The sequence below is a fragment of the Chanos chanos genome, chromosome 1 (assembly GCF_902362185.1).
Source record: "Chanos chanos chromosome 1, fChaCha1.1, whole genome shotgun sequence".
In the NCBI taxonomy this organism is placed as follows: Eukaryota; Metazoa; Chordata; class Actinopteri; order Gonorynchiformes; family Chanidae; genus Chanos; species Chanos chanos.
Genome location: NC_044495.1, coordinates 440,001 through 462,917, shown reverse-complemented (window position 1 = coordinate 462,917; position 22,917 = coordinate 440,001). Strand labels below are relative to the sequence as shown.

The 22,917-nt window shown below is 42.7% G+C and overlaps 1 protein-coding gene across 1 annotated transcript; it reads left to right on the top strand.

Annotated features, from left to right (window-relative positions):
* Window positions 1-1,422: 1,422 nt before the first annotated feature.
* ptges (prostaglandin E synthase) lies at window positions 1,423-6,087 on the top strand. Its single transcript, XM_030785347.1, has 3 exons — window positions 1,423-1,658; window positions 2,099-2,181; window positions 4,657-6,087. Exons 1-3 carry the CDS (start codon window positions 1,551-1,553, stop codon window positions 4,904-4,906), a joined length of 441 nt encoding a protein of 146 aa, XP_030641207.1. The 5' UTR covers window positions 1,423-1,550; the 3' UTR covers window positions 4,907-6,087.
* Window positions 6,088-22,917: the final 16,830 nt, after the last annotated feature.

Genomic DNA, 22,917 nt, shown 5'->3' with positions numbered 1-22,917 from the left:
TGGGTATTCCTTTGACAAGTAATTAGTGTGTGTGTGTCCATGCTGGAGGGCGGCAAGAGGAGAGGACTGGAGCTGTTGGGATTTCTGGAATCTTACCCATGGAATCCTCTCACAGTGACATCATCACCACAAGCACCTTGACTTCCTCTGACTACCCAGCACTGCACCAGTGACAAGAAGACCAGGAATTCACAGATTACATTAGACTGGACACATTCATCTTTCAAAAGTTTGATGAAATTATGGCCAAAACATTGTGCTGCAGCAATTTGTGGATTTCATATGTATTGTTTTATATCATACAAACATATAAATTATTAGGCTAAAAGCCCAACTTTAAAAAGGATTTTTTTTAAGTATGAAGCATGCATGGACTTTGTCAGATTGCATAGCAATAGCAGATTAGACTAAATCTGAAGTTTGACGTCATAAAATGTGAATATATGTTAATAAAATTAACATCTGGCCGACTGATATTTTGTGACGTGGTTGGCTTGCGTCTCTTGGCTCTGGGGCTCGTGCCAAAGTGAAATCACGGCCATGACCCGTCAGGAAGTTGGGAATCTTGGATGGATCATTTGGTGGGGATTGTTAAATGTTGGAGGGGTATTGCGAAAAGGGTTTACATGACTCAGTATGGTTCTTTACACATCCCAGATGTTTCATTCTCTCACTCACTCACTCATTATCTAAGCCGCTTATCCTGATTAGGGTCGCGGGGGGTGCTGGAGCCTATCCCAGCGCTAATAGGGCGAAAGGCGGGGAAACACCCTGGACAGGTCGCCAGTCCAGTGTCTCATTCTGAGAAACATAATTTTCAGTGGTATTTCTAAAACATTTATGCGGATAGCTACGGCAAAACAACATTCCTTTTCTATGTTATGAATCTTGTGAACCTTGCCAAAAATCACCGAAGACGTCTGCGCTCGAGACCATACAGTGATCTGCACTGATTGCTCGCGCCGGCAGATTTGTCAAAGCCAACAGGACTTCAGCGCGCATTCCAAAAATTCCACAGCCGTGGGGCACAAACATCGCAGTACTGCCAAACAACCGCAGGGAGTTACCGTGCACTGTGACTGGTATACATCGTGGCACAATTTGAAAATGATCAACTCCATGCTTGTATAAATGTTATTTTTCATTAATTTGTTTTTCAGCAAAGTAAAGTAATCAGTTAGCTACTGTTAAAGCAGAAGTTATAAAACAGAAAGTATGACTAATAGAAATGTCCAGCGATGACGCAAAAATGATTACGGATAACCTGGAATAGCGGATACGCACAAGCATACAGAACTCTCACTGGTAAAGGCGATGGGACGGCGAAATCGCTGTTATCCCTCCCCCAACCCCTTGCCCTCTCTCTCCCCCTCACACACACACACACACACATACACACACACAAACCAGACGGAAAGTCACAGCGTCACTTTGCCAAGTGACGTTGAATAAACTCCATCCAACCCTATGATACAGCCATCGTGAATAAAGTCTTAGCATAAGAACCACAATAACCACACTTCAGAGCGAGTCTTCTGTCCTCTGCCACCATGCTTAGGAACGAGGTTTTCGCCTGCTTCGCTTTTTACGGCACGCTGTTAATTCTGAAGATGTACATCATCGCCATCATCACTGGCCAAGTCAGACTGCGGAAAAAGGTAAGACTGATCGCATTTGGTGTATTTTAAAAGAATATTTTTACCCGGCATCATAATGAATGTTCATAAATTATGTTGTTTGCAAATAAAACGAAGCGTTTAAATGACCTACAAAAGTTATATTCCGGCTATTTACTTACGAAGTCGGTCCCTGTGTTTATTAATTTCTGTGTTATGTATAATATGGTAAATAAACAGCGCCTCCTGTTAAAATCTTTCCTGTAGTTATATGTGAGAGACCATTCTTTAGACTGTTGTTTCGTGATCAAATGTCTCTTTGGTAAACATGAGTAGACATGACTGTCATTTTAGATGTGGCAAACTCCCTTAAAGGTGAACAACGTGTGCAATTTGCCCCAGAACAGGCTCATTCCAAATATCAACTAAGCTTGTCTTTTAACTGTAGGTAGTAAGGAGTTAATATTTCACTTTTCACGCAGGCTTTTGCTAACCCAGAGGACGCCTTGAGGCACGGTGGGGCGCAGTTCCATCGCGATGATGCATATGTTGAGCGGTGTTTAAGGTAACGTTATTCCCTGAATTTCACACCTCTTCCTGGAGTAAAACATAGTTGTTACTTGCGTATATGTAAACCATCCTGCCAAAACTTGTATATGAATCTAATGGAATGACTGAGGCGTTTGATTAACCTCCAAACGTTCTAGTATAGTCTCCATTCACAGTGGTTTTGTGCCGCGTGCTGCATACCAGACACAGGGCTATATGGACAGTTAAAGCCGCATCGCGTCGTAAAGCCATATTTCGTCATGGAGAAATAATTTTGGATGAGTTATGTAACTAGGCAATATTTTCGAAGTTGCTGGGCCTTTGCACTGTCTGTTTATTTTATTTTATTCACAAAAGACGTATTTCCCTTATTCTGAACCGTGTCCGTTTGTTACACAGCTTCTAAGTTTGTCTGAAATGATCCGTGTAGCCGTGGGGAAAACATGTTTTTCATGCTCTGAAAACTTTCCACTCCGTTCTCTCTCTCTCACACTCGCATGCAGAGGCACCTCTAAGGTTGAAAAGTTCGTATAAACCCCAAATTGCTTTCACTGGGAACAGCCCTTTCCGTCGACACCTAATGCTTGCAGCGCTGCTTTGAAATTCCGCGATAAAAACACAATATTTTGACTTGGCAGAGGAAGAGACCAGGCGTTTTCAGATAATTTATTTTGGACGAGCGGGGTTAAGTGTGTTGTGGAACACGCTTGAATAATATGAAGACAGAGTCTAAAAGAGAGATCTCTCAGGAAGCATAATTACACTCAGTCTTCTCCGACCCAGCTCACGTCGGCTGTCAGAATAGGATAGGGCATATTTGTGTTTCTTACCCTTTACGCTCCACAGAGGAAACAGCTCCACATACCCCAGCCCAACACCAGGCCCTCTTCCTCCTGTGAGAAGTAAACTGCAGTGGTAGTCTGTAGCTAGAGTATGCACAGATCCCTATCAACAGCCAAATCACAGCTTCACGTATCACATACTCTAGATTACCACCAACACGTTTTGGCACGGAGTCGCTCCAGTCTGCTGCAAGGTCAAAAAGGAGCATCACCAGTATCCAGTTTAAAATGATTTTCCCATACATGTATGTTTGCTGTGAACAACTACGAAGACCAGGTGAAGAAACACTGTATGAAATGGGCACGCCTTTCATGTCTCTGTGACAATATGCTTTCCCAACAACCCGAGGTCTGAATGACGGCCTTTGGACCAGCAGCCAGGGATGTTTGTCATGAGCTTGACCTGGTGACAACTCATCGCCCTGTATTGAGCTGATAGTTAAATGCTACGTTATCGAAGTTGAGATCTGAGAGCTGTGGATGCCGAATGGCTGTGTACATGTGCACATGTGTTAATGTTGGTCTGTATTGTTTAGTGGGTGTCCCAGACACTACTGGTCTAGCTGCTTAAAAAAGGTTAAAGTGTTAAGTTACGTGTTACTCTCTGAAAAATATCAGGTGAAAGTGAACCTTCAGAGAACTGTAACGTGCCGCAGACAAGCTAGGAGACAAACGTGATTCCAACCAGTCAAACAATTTGTTTAAAAGAACACTTCCCAAAAAGGTACAACATAAAACAACTTATTTTGCCACTACTCAGCGGTTCCAGATGAGGTAACGGATACATTTTACAAAAACAGGCCAGATATCCATCTCCCTCCAAAAGTAGTGCTTCCCAGTTTGCGATTTAACTGGACCAGCAGAGGGAACAGAATGTGTAACTTGGAAAGTGATTTGGGAAGAGGACTGGAGACCGTGGTCTCTGTAAAATGGAAATCAGTTTATCACCCAAAACAGAGGAAGAGAGAGAGAGAGAGAGAGAGAGAGAGGAAGTGTATTGCAGTTTATTGTTGTAATTATGAAATTATGTCGTAATGTAGGATTTTTATTCTCCTCTTATGTAACTGAATAGTATGATCTACTGTGTGTGTGTGTGTGTGCGTGTGTGTGTGTTTGTACACCTCTGTTTGTGATGAAGTGAACTTGTTTTAAAAAAGTGAATCAGAGACACACTGGGGAATTTCCCTCTCTGTAGTTGACAGAGCCACATAAGAATTTCACTGAACTGACTCAGTGCTTCAGAGTTCAGCCAGTGAAAGTCATATTTGTATATATGTTTGTTTGCCTGCTGTCTCTAACATTTTAACAATTGTGTGTTTGCGTTGTGTTTGTCTGTGTGTTTGTGTGTGTGTGTGTGTGTGTGTGTGTCTGTGTGTGTGTGTGTGTGTGTGTGTGTGTGCGTGTGTGCGTGTGTGTGTGTGTGTGTGTCTGTCTGTCTGTGTGTGTGTGTGTGTGTGTGTCTGTGTGTGTGTGTGTGTCTGTGTGTGTGCGTGTGTGCGTGTGTGTGTGTCTGTGTGTGTGTGTCTGTGTGTGTGTGTGTGTGTGCGTATGTGTGTGTGTGTGTGTCTGTGTGTGTGTGTGTGTGTCTGTGTGTGTGCGCGTGTGTGTGTCTGTGTGTGTCTGTGTGTGTGTGTGTGTGTGTGTGTCAGGGCCCATCGGAACGCCATGGAGAACATCCTGCCGTTTCTCTTTCTGGGAGCCGTCTATTCCCTGACTGGCCCATCCTTGGCTGTGGCCCGATGTCACTTCCTGCTCTTCTTTCTGGGTCGGGTACTGCACACTGTGGCGTACCTGTTAGCTCTCAGGGCACCAACGCGTTCTCTTGCCTACATCATCGCTCAAGTGCCCTGTGTTTCCATGGCGATACAGATCCTGATGGCTGTAGCTTCGTACGCCTGACAGACTCTTCCCAACATTTCACTGTGGTCAGACTGGGCAGTGCCTCTTCCCCAGGCTGGTGAGGAGAGTGGCTATGGGGCCCGGGAAGGAAGAGTTTGTGTACTGCTGCACAGTGACTGAAATGAAGGTTCTCTCCTTAGACTTGGACTTGTCTTATTGAATCAGATTTATCAGTATTGGCTGTTTGACAGGACTGTCCTCATTACAGATTTACCAGAGCAGGTGTGTTCCACTTTGAAGGTGAACTTGAAAACCCTGCATAGACTGTCTACTTTAGGCATCATTCAGTGTTTACAAAGCAGGCGCCCTCATCTCAGAGACACCTTAACTTGCCATCATCTGCAGACCTTTAGAGGTAGAGCAGTAAGTGTTTCCTCTCTAATAATCGGTCACAGTTGACTAGTGTCCCTCCATTCAGCTCCTCTGAACTCTGAGCCTTTCAGAGCTAGCCTAGCGTTAAACGAACACTGTTTCACAAACATTTGCCTTTGCTCAGTGGAATTTAGCACTAAGAGCCAAGTTCTCCCCCCAGTTCCCAGAACAGACTAACAGAAACAGAACAACAGACCTAGAGTTATCCAAACTGTGCGCACACACACACACACACACACACAGCCAGCTCCTTATTGGCTACATGCTTGAACTGTACTTTGCCTCACGTGGAAGTCACTTTGAATAAACGCATCTGCTAAAAGGAGAAATGTAAAAAGAGAGACCAGACAGAAGGTTGAGGAACGCGGCGTGAAGAAGCTGTTGTCTACAGCTGCATAAGTGTGGTATGAAGCATGACCTTTCACCTCTCTGACCTCAGTCCTCTCAAACAGCCCACTTACTATATCTAATATGACGCTTTTACAGTACTGCTCGGCTAACAGCACATCGGCGCAAATTTATACTGTTTTTGTTTGTTTGTTTTGTTTTGTTTTTTCCACCTTTTTGAGTTGATGTACATTCATGTCTAATTACTGTTATTTAAGACACTACAGGTCAATGGGGTAAAAATTTTAACTCAGAGATATCACCATGAAACTTCCCCAGTTGATTACTTACATTAAGACAGTTATTGTTTGTATTACAAGTTTTCTGAAATTGTATGTTATGCATAATGTAATTAAATATGCATCAATGTCCATAAATGTTCAGAACAGAAATGTGAACATTGGATAAAGCCAGATTCAAAATCCTCATTTAATTTTGTTGACATATTAGAGTCAAAGGTTTTTAGAGAGGGGATTCTGGATATCTATTTTTATCACTCCATAAATCAGAAAATACTGTCAATAGCCATAAAAAAATCCATTTTTGCCCTGCTTTTAGGAATAAAATGTTATATAAATCAGGCTATTAATGATACATGAACAACACCCTCTGTAAAAACCTTCAGGACATAGATAGGAATAAACCTGGAAGGTCTGGTATATGTAAGTACTACTGAGGTGGAGACTTCTGGCTCACAATATGAGAAAAAAACTCATTTTGAGAAATCAGCCTTTGAAGATATGTATTGTAAAATTCCATATATTTTTATTGGAAACCATTATTTACACACACACTATCTAAGCAAATCCACAGCAACAACAATATAGGACTTTTAAAACACATCAGAACTGATAACTGTATAACACAGCATTTAAGGTCTGACACACACACACACACACACACACACACACACACTGCTACCAGCAGAACTGCCACACTAGTTTGTTGTATGTCCATCCTGCATAACACAGCTTTAGTTACCCAGCCTGTTTACAGGTTAGTTGTCCAGGCCTGCTCCACATGCAGGGCCCTCATGCATTTCCTGCTGATTCAGTGTTTTAGCTGTGCACAGACCCTTGTGCCTGTGTTTCACACTGGCGGTTAAGGTAAGTCTCCGTGATTGGATGGGACGGCCTCAGATTTTGAGATTCTGAGCATATCAGTGTCCCTCATTACACTGACAGTAACAACTCTGCTCTGAGGCCACAGGCAGAGCATGGCAGTTAGCATGGCAGAGGCACCTTCATTAAAACTGGAGATGGCCATACTTGCTGCTGCCTCAACCCAGCCTTTCCTCACAAAGACAGTTTTTGGACACTGCACCCATATGACAGAGTTGAGGCATTCACTGTCATTCTTAGCCCATATGACAGAGTTGAGGCTTTCACTGTCATTCTTAGCCCATATGACAGAGTTGAGGCATTCACTGTCATTCTTAGCCCATATGACAGAGTTGAGGCATTCACTGTCATTCTTAGCCCATATGACAGAGTTGAGGCTTTCACTGTCATTTTCAGCCCATATGACGGAGTTGAGGCTTTCACTGTCATTTTCAGCCCATATGACAGAGTTGAGGCTTTCACTGTCATTCTTAGCCCATATGACAGAGTTGAGGCTTTCACTGTCATTTTCAGCCCATATGACAGAGTTGAGGCTTTCACTGTCATTCTGAGTGTCACCTGACATGCGGTGGTACACTGGTCCAAGTTTCTTCCCCACCTCTCGTGTTAGAAAGGTTCCAGCATGGTGTCGACGGCTACCAGGTGTTTCTCCATTCTCCTCTGCACCTGGTGTCATAAGGGGTTGTCATCAGTGGACATACAGGGGAGGAGACCTGCTCATTCTGCTGCCTTCATCTGATCTAGTGAACCCTGGTCATTGAGAATTACCTCCCTGCTTACTGAGAATTACCCCCCTGTGATCATTTTGCATTTACTGGCAGGCAGCTGCCCCCTGACCCTTCCCCTGTGCACTCAGTTCTCTCAGTGCTGCCCCCGTTCACGTGTGGGCATGATTGGCTGCCCCCGACCAAAGATTTTCCTGGTGGACTAGTGGTCATTAGTTCAAGCCATTAGTCGACTAGTCGTGGAACATTTATGTTTATGATATTGATTTAATTATATTAATCATAATTATAATTATATTATATTATTCAGATCTATATATTTTTGGGGCATCAGAAAATGGTTTGAGTTCCAGGGCCGAGAGAGAATGTTATAAGTAACATTATTAACACCTCACAGAGAAATATAAAACCGTAATATTGGGCCTTATAGTATAAATTTTACAGGTGTACGCATGAAGCAGCTGCCTGTTAAGGACAATGCTAACAGCAGAAGCGGTAATGATTCTGAATGTGTCGGAACAACCAGCAAGGTAAGAATAAAGTAGTAATTTATTTAGAATAAAGTCATAATATTTCCAAAAAAAGTTGTAATCGTATGAGAAAAAATCATATTATTACAAGAATGAAATCGTAAAATGTCGAGGAAAAAAACACACCAGTCTGAGGAAAAAATATTACCAGCAACGGTTTCTTGCAGAATCTTTTCAAAGTCCTGATACTTTTGATAATGTGGTGCTGATGCGCCAAAAGATTAAGTATTTCATTATTTGTGAAACCTGTACTAAAGTATAACTTCACAAGATGCTCCATAAAATCACACAACTTATGAACTTGTAATACCAACACAAAAACTCATAAAACAAATGATAGATAAAAAACAGCCTTTTGATTAAAAAACTACATTGAAAAAATACTGGCGTTTCGTCCCTCACACGCTCAGAATGATCCCACACTTTGGATGATTTCCTGCCCAACACAGTCGAATAACTTTTTAACGACAAGGCACAGCTCCCGAATGGAGTTTGAGGTGGTTGTTTTTCTACCGCGACTAACTGACCAGTGAAAACTTGATCAACTAAGACTTCTCATTGGCTAACAGTTTGGTCGACTATCAGGAGGCAGCCCTAACTGATACACTCCAATTTCACAATTTCATGCCCAGGGTCTGGGTTCAGTGTAACCACCTCCCTAAATGCTGCACTATCTGATAACATCTCAGTATACTGCACCTGGTGGCCATTCACAGACCCGGCCCACATCCCCTGACACCGGCTGCATTGCCTAACTTGACCCTGCAAAGTTTTTAGCACAACCACTGTGTGTCTCTCTCCAGCTGTCAGACTCCTGCTCTGTTAGCTTTTTCTCTCGCCGTGGTATTCTCCTTCAGGGCACAAGCATGACAGTACGAGGACAGGACCTCACAGTCTATCCTCTGTCCTGTGAGGAGATCATTGCACACGCCAACTTCATAATGAGAACCAAAGCCTCTTTTTTTGCCAGGTGTCATAAAAAGACATGTTTATGTTTATGACTACATCTGCATCCTCCCTCAGCAACACTGCCACATCTGGGTCAACATCTGCACAAGCCTGACCTGCACCCTGGTCCTGTGCAGTGACTCCAGGCCTCTCTCCATTCCTGCCACTGAAATGAAATGTGTAGTCTATCACTAACTGTTAGTCTGGTCAAGTTTGACTGATACAGTACACATTTCTTTTTACTGTAGTGGCAGAAACATAATATGCAATAAGTCTGTGCTTTGGAAAGGTCAGGGTTAGGGTCAGGGTTCGAGACACAGACAGTAATTAATCTGCCATGATATTGTTTGAGTCCCTAGTGGCAGGTTATATGACTCCAGAATACTGTTAGAGTACAAACAGAATATAAACTGAACTGGAAATACTTTATTGTCCTTGTTGCTTTGATGTGTGTGTAAGACAAATTATTTTAACGATTAGCCTATGGTCTATGTTTTGTCCAGAACCAATTCAGTTAGAGGAAAAAATCACTCAGTTTGAATGTCCTGATGAGTTATAGTCATTAGGCTCAGTCTGTTTTACTAGGCTACAGCATTTTAATACTGTCCACCTTAGCCCACTCTGCCACTGAAAGGAAAAGTCTGTACTGTAAAAGTACAAAACACAAAAATACAAAAAAACCCCACAAAATACTGAATGAAATGGCACTTTCTTACTCTGTGGGTCATTATTTCATCCATATTATACAACACAAATCGATGGCGGCTGCGGTGGGGCCTGTAGTAATATAGTCTACACTGCGGGAAGAAAGTAGCACGACAATGCCACTCTTCATTAGTTTCTGATGTTATCAATAATGCCACAAATGTTACAGCCAGAGAGAGAGAGAGAGAGAGAGAAAAAGAGAGAGAGAGAGATGTGTTTCTTGTTTCCTCTCAGCTTGAAGTTTTCTCTATCTCAACCCTTTTCTCATACATGTCACTCTCTTGTCGTTTCTCTGATAAGTTTTAAGATGAAGCGCAGGAGTCCTCGGCACCTGGATGATTTTTCGAGCTGCATACCCCAAGCCTAACTCGTGCGCTACAAGCACCACTCGCACATTCACATAAGTCGCGACATCGCTCCGGGCTGCGTCTTGAAGACGCGTAGATGTGTATCCACTTTCGCGGTACCCATCTCTTTCGCACAGACTGCACTCTAGAGGCAACTGCTACAGAATCCATGTTTCTGCGTATCGACATTAATTTTAAGCCCTGTCCCCGCGCAATTAGGACAAATTAACCCTAAATTAATCAGTTCATTCAAACGCGCTACATGAACTATCAGCCACTGCTGTGTGGCGCGTTATTGACCCTCGCTATCTAAATACTAATGTTTTCCGAATGACAGCTTAAGCATCGATGCACTTTCGTGAAAGCATTTCTTCATTTGTTTGTTTTCCCTTGCGTCTTCTTGCAAGTGACAGTTGTTGTCGTCTTTTCTGAGAAGGTTTTAGACATTTTAGGCATTTTGCGACTGTAACGGTCCCACGGAAAACTAAACCAGGAAGTGTCAGAGTACGTCACGTGATACATCTGAACGAATCACGTTGTCATAAATCGACACCAGCCAATGAGATTTCGTTCTTAGGTTTAAATCCCCTTTGGACTTTCACGATTGGTTGCTGATACAAAGGAAATGACCATGTTTGGATCAGATAACATTGTTCAGGAAAGAGAGATTCACAGCGATACCTGTGATGACATTGGTGAATCCAGGTGCAACAGTCTGAAAGCAGACATGTGATGGAAGCAAAATAGCCCAAAATCTGAAAATTAACCAGTGAAAAAATGATGTTTTTACCTGCCGTGTATTGTATTTTCTATAATGGTGTCTTTATGATATTGAAGTTGATACAGTGGAATGGGAGTAGCCTAATACATGAGTCTATGAAGGGCTCCGTTTCTGCAAAAAACGCGTGAACCAGACATCAGCCTCACAGGGTCTGTCTGTCTGTCTGTCTGTCTCTCTGTGTTTGTGTGTGTGTGTGTGTGTGTGAGAGAGAGGGGGGGGGGGGGGGGGGGGATAGAGTATAGAGTAAGACATCCAAAAGCGGATTGTGTCTGTTGCTCCTGTCTCCAGTGTTTCCAGTTTGGCGTGAAGCTGTAGATTTCCACATTGCTAAAGATGTGCATAACAGTGTGTTTATGTAGTATTATTTGTGTTGTTTACTGTAGTTTGTGGTTCACTGTAGTTTTATGTCTTGTGTACCATAGTTTTGTGAGTTGTTTACTGTTGTACTTCATATCTTGCTGTATGTTTCCGTCATGTAAGCTTGAGTGTTGATATAATTTATGGCTGGAACAGAGCATTAATTGAGAAAAAAAAAAAAAAGGAACAACAACAAAAAAAAGGTAGGTAATGAATGAATTTCATTGTCAAACAGACATTTACACACACACACACACACTCACACACGCACACGGACACACACACACACACACACACACTCACACACGCACACAGACACACAGACACACGCGCGCGAGCACACACACAGACACGCACATTTTCAGCATGTTTCTTTATGGGTCATGAGTTCAGTGACGGTGTTTGATCTGAGGGGGTTATTGTACATGTTAAATGATTCAGTGAAGGTGTTTTGTGAAAGTTTTTAGTCAGAGGAAGTGTGTGCAGTTGAGCTTAGCGTAAACTGAATATGCTTTGATCACGGGGAACATGCACTGACACATCCCTATTCTCTAACGACTGTGTGTGTGTGTGTGTGCGTGCGTGCGTGCATGCATCTGTGAATGTGTGTGACTCAGTGTGAATATGACTGACACATCCCTATTCTCTCACTAGTGTGTGTGTGCGCGTGTGTGTGCGTGTGCGTGTGTGTGTGCATGCATGCATCTGTGAGGGTGTGTAACTCAGTGTATATATGTGTGCATGTAAGTGTACATTTACATTATGTTTATTTAGCTGATGCTTTTATCCAAAGTTAACATGTACATGCATGCATGCATGCATATGTGAGTGTGTGTGCATTTATGTATATCTGCATACGTCAGTGTGTGTGAGAGAGTGTATATGAATGAATGTGTGTATGTGAGTGTGTGTGTGTGCACACATTTGTGTTTCTGGTAGCTTATGGTAATGGTAGTGGTTATGGTAATGGTAATAGTAGTGGTCATGGTAATGGTAATGGTGATGGTGATGTTATGGTAAAGGTAATGGTTATGGTAGTGGTTATGGTCATGGTTATGGTTATGGTAATGGTTGTGGTTATGGTTATGGTTATGGTAGTGGTTATGGTAAAGGTAATGATGGAGATAGTGGTAATGGTAATGGTAGTGACAATCCAGGTGCAGATAAAGTTCTGTGTGAAAACAGCTCCAAACTGCAAGATCAGATCACTTCAGTAATACTCGTACTAAATAATCGTACTAACCCTTTTTATATCAGCTTTAATAAGTTATCAGGCAAGTGTTGGTAAGGACAGCAGTGCCACCTAGTGCTTATCATGGGTCATGACATCTAGTGCAAGGAGTGACTCATTCTGACTCTGTTACCACCTTATTATCAAGGTTGTCTTGCATTACTTCAATAAACCAATATTTTCCTGAATATGTGAAAAATCTTTCCATTTTCTCCAAAGGACCAATAGTAAAAGATGCTCCTTGTAATACCTCCTGTGAAAACAGTGTTATACATCCCTTAGAAAATATGATGTTTATGTAAAATAAAAAACAGCAGATTTCGGTTGTGAGGTTAAAGTAAACATACATCAATCAGTCGGGAAGGTGCTGATAATGGTAGGAAATGGTAGGAGTACATTTAACTCAGTTTTCTTCATTTAATGACCAGCCTTCTGCCCTGGCCATCCTCAGCAAGGTTCTGGTCTAAAATCTGCTGCTTTAACACTGCCACACTGATAGACATTTTGAAGTGTTGCTTCCTCTGAGGTCAGTCAACTGGCATTTGGTGGACAACGCTGGAATCAGGTTATTGTGGAAAAGAGAAACAGAATACGGGTTAATCTTTTGTTATTAAGTAAACCGTATAATTTACAAAGGACATAGACCGAAAAAAACAGAGACTACGCTAACATGCTAACAGACTAGCTACGTCTAACGCATTCTTTTCAAGCTCGATGCAGCCCCCCTCCCTTCATGGCAAAAATGTGAAGCAAGCTAGTAGTGAGTCTACCGAGTCTTAAAAAACGGCAAACGACTTAAACGAGTTTCCATTTCCTACCATTATCAGCACCTTCCCGACTGACTGATGTTTGTTTACTTCACGTTCATCGTTCTCTCCAGGGTTCTGGTTCCTTATTTAAGGGAGAAGAAAATGGAGGGATCTACTAACACAGTGTACGAATGTTCAGCCAAGAAACGATTTCACTGAGAAGAAAACGACTTTTTGGCCAGTGATCACCTCAGAGGCCAGACTGAAGGGCTGTGATTTGACCTGAAAAGAGAAGGTCACAGGAGCAGAGGGAAGCAGCTCTATGGTGAAGCTTCAGGCACATAGAGAGTCCCTCAGCTTTACCTCAGGATGCTCCAGTCCACTCACAGCAGGACTGTAAACATTTGGCCCACTTACCACAGGGGTGAAAATAAATTGTACTCTAGTGTTTGTATTGGTGATTTTTTTCTTTCAAAGAAGCATGTGCGTCATGTTGGAAGGTAACAGTCTGTAATGAGGTCATTACCCTGTTCCCCCTCTGCCACATCAAAATCCCAGTTTCCACACAAAGACAACTCCGTCTGATCCTGCCCCTCCATCCGGAGAGTGTCGTCCCAGCATGTTCCAAAGGCCACAAGTCTCGCTAATGCTGTTTGTACAGGATCTAGACAAGGAAATTCCAAGAATGTTCTTTTCAAATCTCTACAATTAGCCCTGTGCAATCCTGAAATGAAACACCTTCAGGCCGCAGCATGTACGGTCCTGTGTAAAACCATCAAAACCTTTCACTGCTAGAAAACAGTGCTCTATGAGGCTTACATGTGAGTTAACTTTAAAGAGCGCGGTCATAAATTACTGACATAGTAATGAAGACTAAAGACATGGTGTGCATGTATAGGTATACAGCTGTGGAGTTTGGGGTGTCTGTTATTCAGTGGCAGGAGACTTTCACAGGGTGAGAGAGATGTCATTTATCTCTATGTCCACAGTAAGGATCCATGGACTCTGTGGGGACTGGACTTTCTCTTGAAATAATATTGGCTCTGGGAAGAGAACGATACTTACTGGACACTCACTGTGTCTACTGCCTTTTTGGTTCAAATGTATTTTGTGTGTGTGTGTGTGTGTGTGTGTTATAAGAGTGTATGATTATGTTTACGTGTATGTATATGAGGGTGTTTTGGGGCATTTTTGAGTGTGCTCTTATGGTCTTGATGGAATATGTTAAGAGTTGAGATTCTGTTGAGAAAGTGTTTGTACTTTGCTTTATCGATGTAACAATGCAGAAAGAATGACTCATTTAGAATGACTCACCAGTTTGACTGAAAAAAGCAAGAGATCCGGTGTTTGAATGAGTCACACAAATCATTACATACATACACAGAGTCTGGCTGTTAATGGTAGTGTTTTCTGACCCAGGAATGACGGCTGTCCTCCCTAATTCTCCTTTCTTCAAAATAAACACTGACACATGTCAACACAAACACTGACACGGGTCAACACAAACACAAACACTACCACTGCATACCGTAACAGCTGACGTATGCCCTTGTGTTTTATTTCCACAGGTCTGTAGTGCAGGTTAGTGTGCCGTGGGGACCCGGCATTATATTATTGGCTTAATTATTAACACCCCCCCCCCCCCCCATGACTACCACCAACTCCGTTGTCCCGCCTCTTCCATGGTCTCTCCTGTCTCCACTCTATGAAGCTAAAGTGTCACATGGTCAACACAAACACCGACACGTGTCAACACAAACACTGACTCAGGTCAACACGGACACAGAGTAACACACACACTGACTCAGCTCAACACACACACTGACACAGATTAACACAAACACTGACACATGTCAACACACACACTGACTCATGTCAACACAAACACTGACACATGTCCACACAAACACTGACACAGATCAACACACACACTGACACACATGTCAACACAAACACTGACACATGTCAACACACACACTGACTCAGATCAACACAAACACTGACACATGTCAACACAAACACTGACTCAGATCAACACAAACACTGACACATGTCAACACAAACACTGACTCAGATCAACACAAACACTGACACATGTCAACACACACACTGACTCATGTCAACACAAACACTGACACATGTCCACACAAACACTGACACAGATCAACACACACACTGACACACATGTCAACACAAACACTGACACATGTCAACACACACACTGACTCAGATCAACACAAACACTGACACATGTCAACACAAACACTGACTCAGATCAACACAAACACTGACACATGTCAACACAAACACTGACTCAGATCAACACAAACACTGACACATGTCAACACAAACACTGACACATGTCAACACACACACTGACTCAGATCAACACAAACACTGACACATGTCAACACAAACACTGACTCAGATCAACACACACACTGACACATGTCAACACAAACACTGACTCAGATCAACACAAACACTGACACATGTCAACACAAACACTGACACATGTCAACACAAACACTGACACATGTCGACACACACACTGACACATGTCAACACACACACTGACTCAGATCAACACACACACTGACACATGTCAACACAAACACTGACTCAGATCAACACAAACACTGACACATGTCAACACAAACACTGACACATGTCGACACAAACACTGACACATGTCAACACAAACACTGACTCGGATCAACACACACACTGACACATGTCAACACAAACACTGACACAAGTCAACACAAACACTGACACAGATCAACACACACACTGACACAGATCAACACACACACTGACACATGTCAACACAAACACTGACTCAGATCAACACACACACTGACACAGATTAACACACACACTGACACATGTCAACACAAACACTGACACATGTCGACACAAACACTGACTCAGATCAACACAAACACTGACTCAGATCAACACAAACACTGACACATGTCAACACAAACACTGACACAGATCAACACACACACTGACACATGTCAACACAAACACTGACACATGTCAACACAAACACTGACTCAGATCAACACACACACTGACACAGATTAACACACACACTGACTCAGATCAACACAAACACTGACACATGTCAACACACACACTGACACATGTCGACACAAACACTGACTCAGATCAACACAAACACTGACACATGTCAACACAAACACTGACTCAGATCAACACAAACACTGACACATGTCAACACACACACTGACACATGTCAACACACACACTGACACATGTCAACACAAACACTGACTCAGATCAGCACAAACACTGACTCAGATCAACACACACACTGACACATGTCAACACAAACACTGACACATGTCAACACAAACACTGACTCAGATCAACACAAACACTGACACATGTCAACACAAACACTGACACACATAGTTTATGTGCATGACAGAGCATTCTGGCAGGTCCTGCTTCATGTTCTTACTCAACTTCCTGGAGTTATAGTTAAATATATACATAACATTTACTTTAAAGATTATTGACACTGAATGTAAAGATCATAATAGATTATTTTCTTTTCACATTTTTTCCACCAGGAAATTTCATTGAACAGCTGACATTACCTTGTCTCATAATACGTTTTAAAAAATTTGGGAAATGTGTATTGAAAACTCTGTGCTGTGTTTTAGCAGGAAGAAGACAGCACTAAGATGACAGATACTGTTAGTACTTAATTACTTTAAGAAACTTAAAACTGTCTGCACAGAGTGTAGTGGGGCAAGACATCTCCTGAGTTTGATTGACGGGGTCCTCCTGTCAGGGTTGGGAGACCTGTCACCATGGAGACAGACATCAGTTTTACAATAACCACAGTGCTTATGGAGACAGACATCAGTTATACAATAACCACAGTGCTTATGGAGACAGACATCAGTTATATAATAACTACAGTGCTTGTGGAGACAGACATCAGTTATACAATAACCACAGTGCTAATGGAGACAGACATCAGTTATATAATAACTACAGTGCTTATGGAGACAGACATCAGCTATACAATAACCACAGTGCTTATGGAGACAGACATCAGTTATACAATAACCAGAGAGACAGACAGACAGACAGACGGAGAGACTCTTTTCAGATGTCTTGTGGAACTCACTGAGCAGTGGTAGATCCACCAGACAGCTTTACTGCACAGGACTAAGAAGACACGAATCATCTGCCTCGTTCCCCCAGGTCCTCTGCCAATGACAGGGACTTAAGCCAATGAGATTTCTGATGTGCTACATCCCCTATGTAGGAACTGCCAATGAGAACGACTAGAACTGAAAATATGTCAGAGCTGACCGGACATTTTAATCTGTCAACACACAGCACTGTCTTTACTGAAGGCTGGTCATGTTCTTGTACTGCTGGTCTGAATTTGTTAAGAGATGATTATTTAATAGTTAGACAATTATTAGATGAATAGTTTGCTGATTATGGAACAGTTAGTTCATGTAGATTTCCAAACCACTGACGTTCACATCACATGGTCTGTAAATGAAACCACACACTTCATACTTCATAAATATTTATTTCATGTCAATAAACAAAATTAATTACTGTCACAGCAAAGGTCTACCGCACTCAGTCAAAGAAATGATATAATAATAATAATAATAATAATAATAATAATAATAATAATAATGTTTTATTTTAGGCCACATTTGAAACACAAACATTTACAAGTGGCATTAAAAACGATGGCAATACAATAGTTTAAGACACTTGGTGTTTTTTTATTTATTTTTGTTTCATTTTGATATCACAGATTTTCAGCAACAGTCTAAACAGTTAATAGTGACTTTGATATAAAACACCTGTGAACACAGGGAGGAAGGAGGCCACACAGGGAGGGAGGGAGGCCACACAGGGAGGGAGGGAGGCCACACAGGGAGGGAAGGAGGCCGGTACAGGGAGGAAGGAGGCCGGTACAGAAGGCTGGAGCTACAACCTTAACTGTCATTGTCACTTTCTCTCGCCTGGCTGGAGAGAAACAATGACTATAAATAACTTCTCAAATGACTTCAGCAAAAATATTCATACATTTTCCTTTGTCATTACCTGGGGCCGTTAGTGTTGAACACTAGACACTGAGCCGTAGGAACAGGGCTGGAGTGTGTGTGTTATAGGAACAGGGGTGGAGTGTGTGTGTTGTAGGAACAGGGCTGGAGTGTGTGTGTTGTAGGAACAGGGGTGGAGTGTGTGTGTTGTAGGAACAGGGGTGGAGTGTGTGTGTTGTAGGAACAGGGGTGGAGTGTGTGTGTTGTAGGAACAGGGCTGGAGTGTGTGTGTTGTAGGAACAGGGCTGGAGTGTGAGATTCAGAAGGAGAAAGAGATAAACACAGATGGGGATCATGCATTTAGATTAGCAGTAGGACAGAATTATAGAGCGACGCTGAAATATAAACCAGGAGATAGCACTAGTCCACCAGTATCACCAGTATCAGTCACCATACAGTGATGGAGGACCGCTAAGTCCTTCTTCTCTTATCTGCTTACGCTTCACTAACACAGTTCTCTCTTCACTGTCTCAGTCTGCTCTCCCTCTATAGACACAGAATCCCCTCCAAACCCCGCCCACCCTGCACCTCTGCACCAGAAACCCCGCCCACCCTGCACAAGAAACTCCACCCACCCTGCACCAGCTTCTTTTTCCTTTAATTAATATTATGTTATTGTTGTTTAAAAATGCCTCAGAACTGTTCTGGTATGTCCAGTAAGAGTTTGGGAGTTTCCAAATTCTAACTATTCTTTGCATTTGATAAAACTGCCCTTTAGGTTAAGGGTGGCATGTGAGTTTCCAAAGCCCTTTTTAAGAAGGCAGAGACAGTGATGAAACATTTAACAACTACTCTTTACATCTGTGAGCATCTAGGTTTTCTGTGTGTGTGTGTGTGCGCGCACGCGTGCATGATAGTCTTTATATGTGTGTGTGTGCGCATGTGTGTGTGCGCGTGTGTATGCATGCGCATGTGTGCATGTGCATGTGTGCGCATGTGTGCATGTGCATGCGTGCGAGCATGTGTGTGTATGCACATGCAGTGAGGATGAGACTTTGTGCTGTATGGGTTGTATGTGTTGTATGGGTTGTATGTGGTGTATGGGTGTTTGTGTTGTATGGGTGTTTGTGTTGTATGGGTGTTTGTGTTGTATGGTTGTATGGGTGTATGTGGTGTATGGGTTGTAGGTGGTGTATGGGTGTATGTGGTGTATGTGTTGTATGGGTTGTATGGGTGTTTGTGTTGTATGGGTGTTTGTGTTGTATGGGTGTTTGTGGTGTATGGGTGCATGGGTGTATGTGTTGTATGTGGTGTATGGGTTGTAGGTGGTGTATGGGTGTATGTGTTGTATGGGTGTTTGTGGTGTATGGGTGTATGTGTTGTATGGGTGTTTGTGTTGTATGGGTGTTTGTGGTGTATGGGTGTTTGTGGTGTATGGGTTGTAGGTGGTGTATGGGTGTATGTGTTGTATGGGTGTTTGTGGTGTATGGGTGTATGTGGTGTATGGGTGTATGTGGTGTATGTGTTGTATGGGTTGTAGGTGGTGTATGTGGTGTATGTGGTGTATGGGTGTATGGGTTGTATGTGGTGTATGGGTTGTATGTGTTGTATGGGTGTTTGTGGTGTATGGGTGTATGTGGTGTATGGGTGTTTGTGGTGTATGTATTGTATGGGTGTATGTGGTGTATGTGGTGTATGGGTGTTTGTGGTGTATGGGTGTATGTGTTGCATGGGTGTTTGTGGTGTATGGGTGTTTGTGGTGTATGGGTGTATGTGGTGTATGGGTGTTTGTGGTGTATGTATTGTATGGGTGTATGTGGTGTATGTGGTGTATGTATTGTATGGGTGTATGTGGTGTATGTGGTGTATGTGTTGTATGTGGTGTATGGGTTGTAGGTGGTGTATGGGTGTATGTGTTGTATGGGTGTTTGTGTTGTATGGGTGTTTGTGGTGTATGGGTGTTTGTGGTGTATGGGTGTTTGTGTTGTATGGGTGTTTGTGTTGTATGGGTGTTTGTGGTGTATGGGTGTATGGGTGTATGGGTGTATGTGTTGTATGTGGTGTATGGGTTGTAGGTGGTGTATGGGTGTATGTGTTGTATGGGTGTTTGTGGTGTATGGGTGTATGTGTTGTATGGGTGTTTGTGTTGTATGGGTGTATGGGTGTATGCGGTGTTTGTGTTGTATGGGTGTTTGTGGTGTATGGGTGTATGGGTTGTAGGTGGTGTATGTGGTGTATGGGTGTTTGTGGTGTATGTGGTGTTTGTGGTGTATGTGGTGTATGGGTGTATGTGTACTATGGGTGTATGTGTTGTATGGGTGTATGTGTTGTATGGGTGTTTGTGTTGTATGGGTGTATGTGTTGTATGTGGTGTTTGTGGTGTATGGGTGTATGTGTTGTATGGGTGTATGTGTTGTATGTGGTGTTTGTGGTGTATGGGTGTATGTTTTGTATGGGTGTATGGGTGTATGTGTTGTATGGGTTGTAGGTGGTGTATGTGGTGTATGGGTGTATGTGTTGTATGTGGTGTATGGGTTTATGTGGTGTATGGGTGTATGTGTTGTATGGGTGTATGTGGTGTATGGGTGTTTGTGGTGTATGTGGTGTATGGGTGTATGTGTTGTATGTGTTGTATGGGTGTTTGTGGTGTATGGGTGTATGTGTTGTATGTGGTGTATGTGTTGTATGTGGTGTATGGGTGTATGTGTTGTATGGGTGTTTGTGGTGTATGGGTGTATGTGTTGTATGGGTGTTTGTGGTGTATGGGTGTATGTGTTGTATGGGTGTATGTGTTGTATGCGGTGTATGTATTGTATGGGTGTATGTGGTGTATGTGGTGTATGGGTGTATGTGTTGTATGTGTTGTATGGGTGTATGTGTTGTATGGGTGTATGTGTTGTATGGGTGTATGTGTTGTATGGGTGTTTGTGGTGTATGGGTGTATGTGTTGCATGGGTGTTTGTGGTGTATGGGTGTTTGTGGTGTATGTGGTGTATGGGTGTTTGTGGTGTATGGGTGTTTGTGGTGTATGTGTTGTATGGGTGTATGTGGTGTATGGGTGTATGTGTTGTATGTGGTGTATGTGGTGTATGGGTGTATGTGGTGTTTGTGGTGTATGGGTGTTTGTGGTGTATGGGTGTATGGTTGTATGTGTTGTATGGGTGTATGTGGTGTATGTGGTGTATGGTTGTAGGTGGTGTATGGGTTGTATGTGGTGTATGTGTTGTATGGGTGTATGTGTTGTATGTGGTGTATGGGTTGTAGGTGGTGTATGGGTGTATGTGTTGTATGGGTGTATGTGTTGTATGGGTGTAGGTGGTGTATGGTTGTATGGGTGTTTGTGGTGTATGGGTGTATGTGTTGTATGGGTGTATGTGTTGTATGGGTGTAGGTGGTGTATGGTTGTATGGGTGTTTGTGGTGTATGGGTGTATGTGTTGTATGGTTGTATGGGTGTATGTGTTGTATGGGTGTTTGTGGTGTATGTGGTGTTTGTGGTGTATGGGTGTATGTGTTGTATGGGTGTATGGTTGTATGGGTGTATGTGTTGTATGGTTGTATGGGTGTATGTGGTGTATGGGTGTTTGTGGTGTATGGGTGTATGTGTTGTATGGGTGTATGGTTGTATGGGTGTATGTGTTGTATGGTTGTATGGGTGTATGTGGTGTATGGTTGTATGTGTTGTATGGGTGTATGTGGTGTATGGTTGTATGTGGTGTATGGGTGTATGTGTTGTATGGTTGTATGGGTGTATGTGTTGTATGGGTGTATGTGGTGTATGGGTGTATGTGGTGTATGGTTGTATGGGTGTATGTGGTGTATGGGTGTATGGGTGTATGGGTGTATGTGTTGTATGGTTGTATGGGTGTATGTGTTGTATGGGTGTATGTGGTGTATGGGTGTATGTGGTGTATGGTTGTATGGGTGTATGTGTTGTATGGTTGTATGGGTGTATGTGGTGTATGGGTGTATGTGTTGTATGGTTGTATGGGTGTATGTGTTGTATGGTTGTATGGGTGTATGTGGTGTATGGGTGTATGTGTTGTATGGTTGTATGGGTGTATGTGTTGTATGGTTGTATGGGTGTATGTGGTGTATGGGTGTATGGGTGTATGTGTTGTATGGTTGTATGGGTGTATGTGGTGTATGGGTGTATGTGTTGTATGGTTGTATGGGTGTATGTGGTGTATGGGTGTATGTGGTGTATGGGTGTATGTGTTGTATGGTTGTATGGGTGTATGTGGTGTATGGGTGTATGTGGTGTATGGGTGTATGTGTTGTATGGGTGTATGTGGTGTATGGTTGTATGTGTTGTATGGGTGTATGTGGTGTATGGTTGTATGGGTGTATGTGGTGTATGGGTGTATGTGGTGTATGGGTGTATGTGTTGTATGGTTGTATGGGTGTATGTGTTGTATGGGTGTATGTGGTGTATGGGTGTATGTGGTGTATGGTTGTATGGGTGTATGTGTTGTATGGTTGTATGGGTGTATGTGGTGTATGTGGTGTATGGGTGTATGTGTTGTATGGTTGTATGGGTGTATGTGTTGTATGGTTGTATGGGTGTATGTGGTGTATGGGTGTATGGGTGTATGTGTTGTATGGTTGTATGGGTGTATGTGTTGTATGGTTGTATGGGTGTATGTGGTGTATGGGTGTATGGGTGTATGTGTTGTATGGTTGTATGGGTGTATGTGGTGTA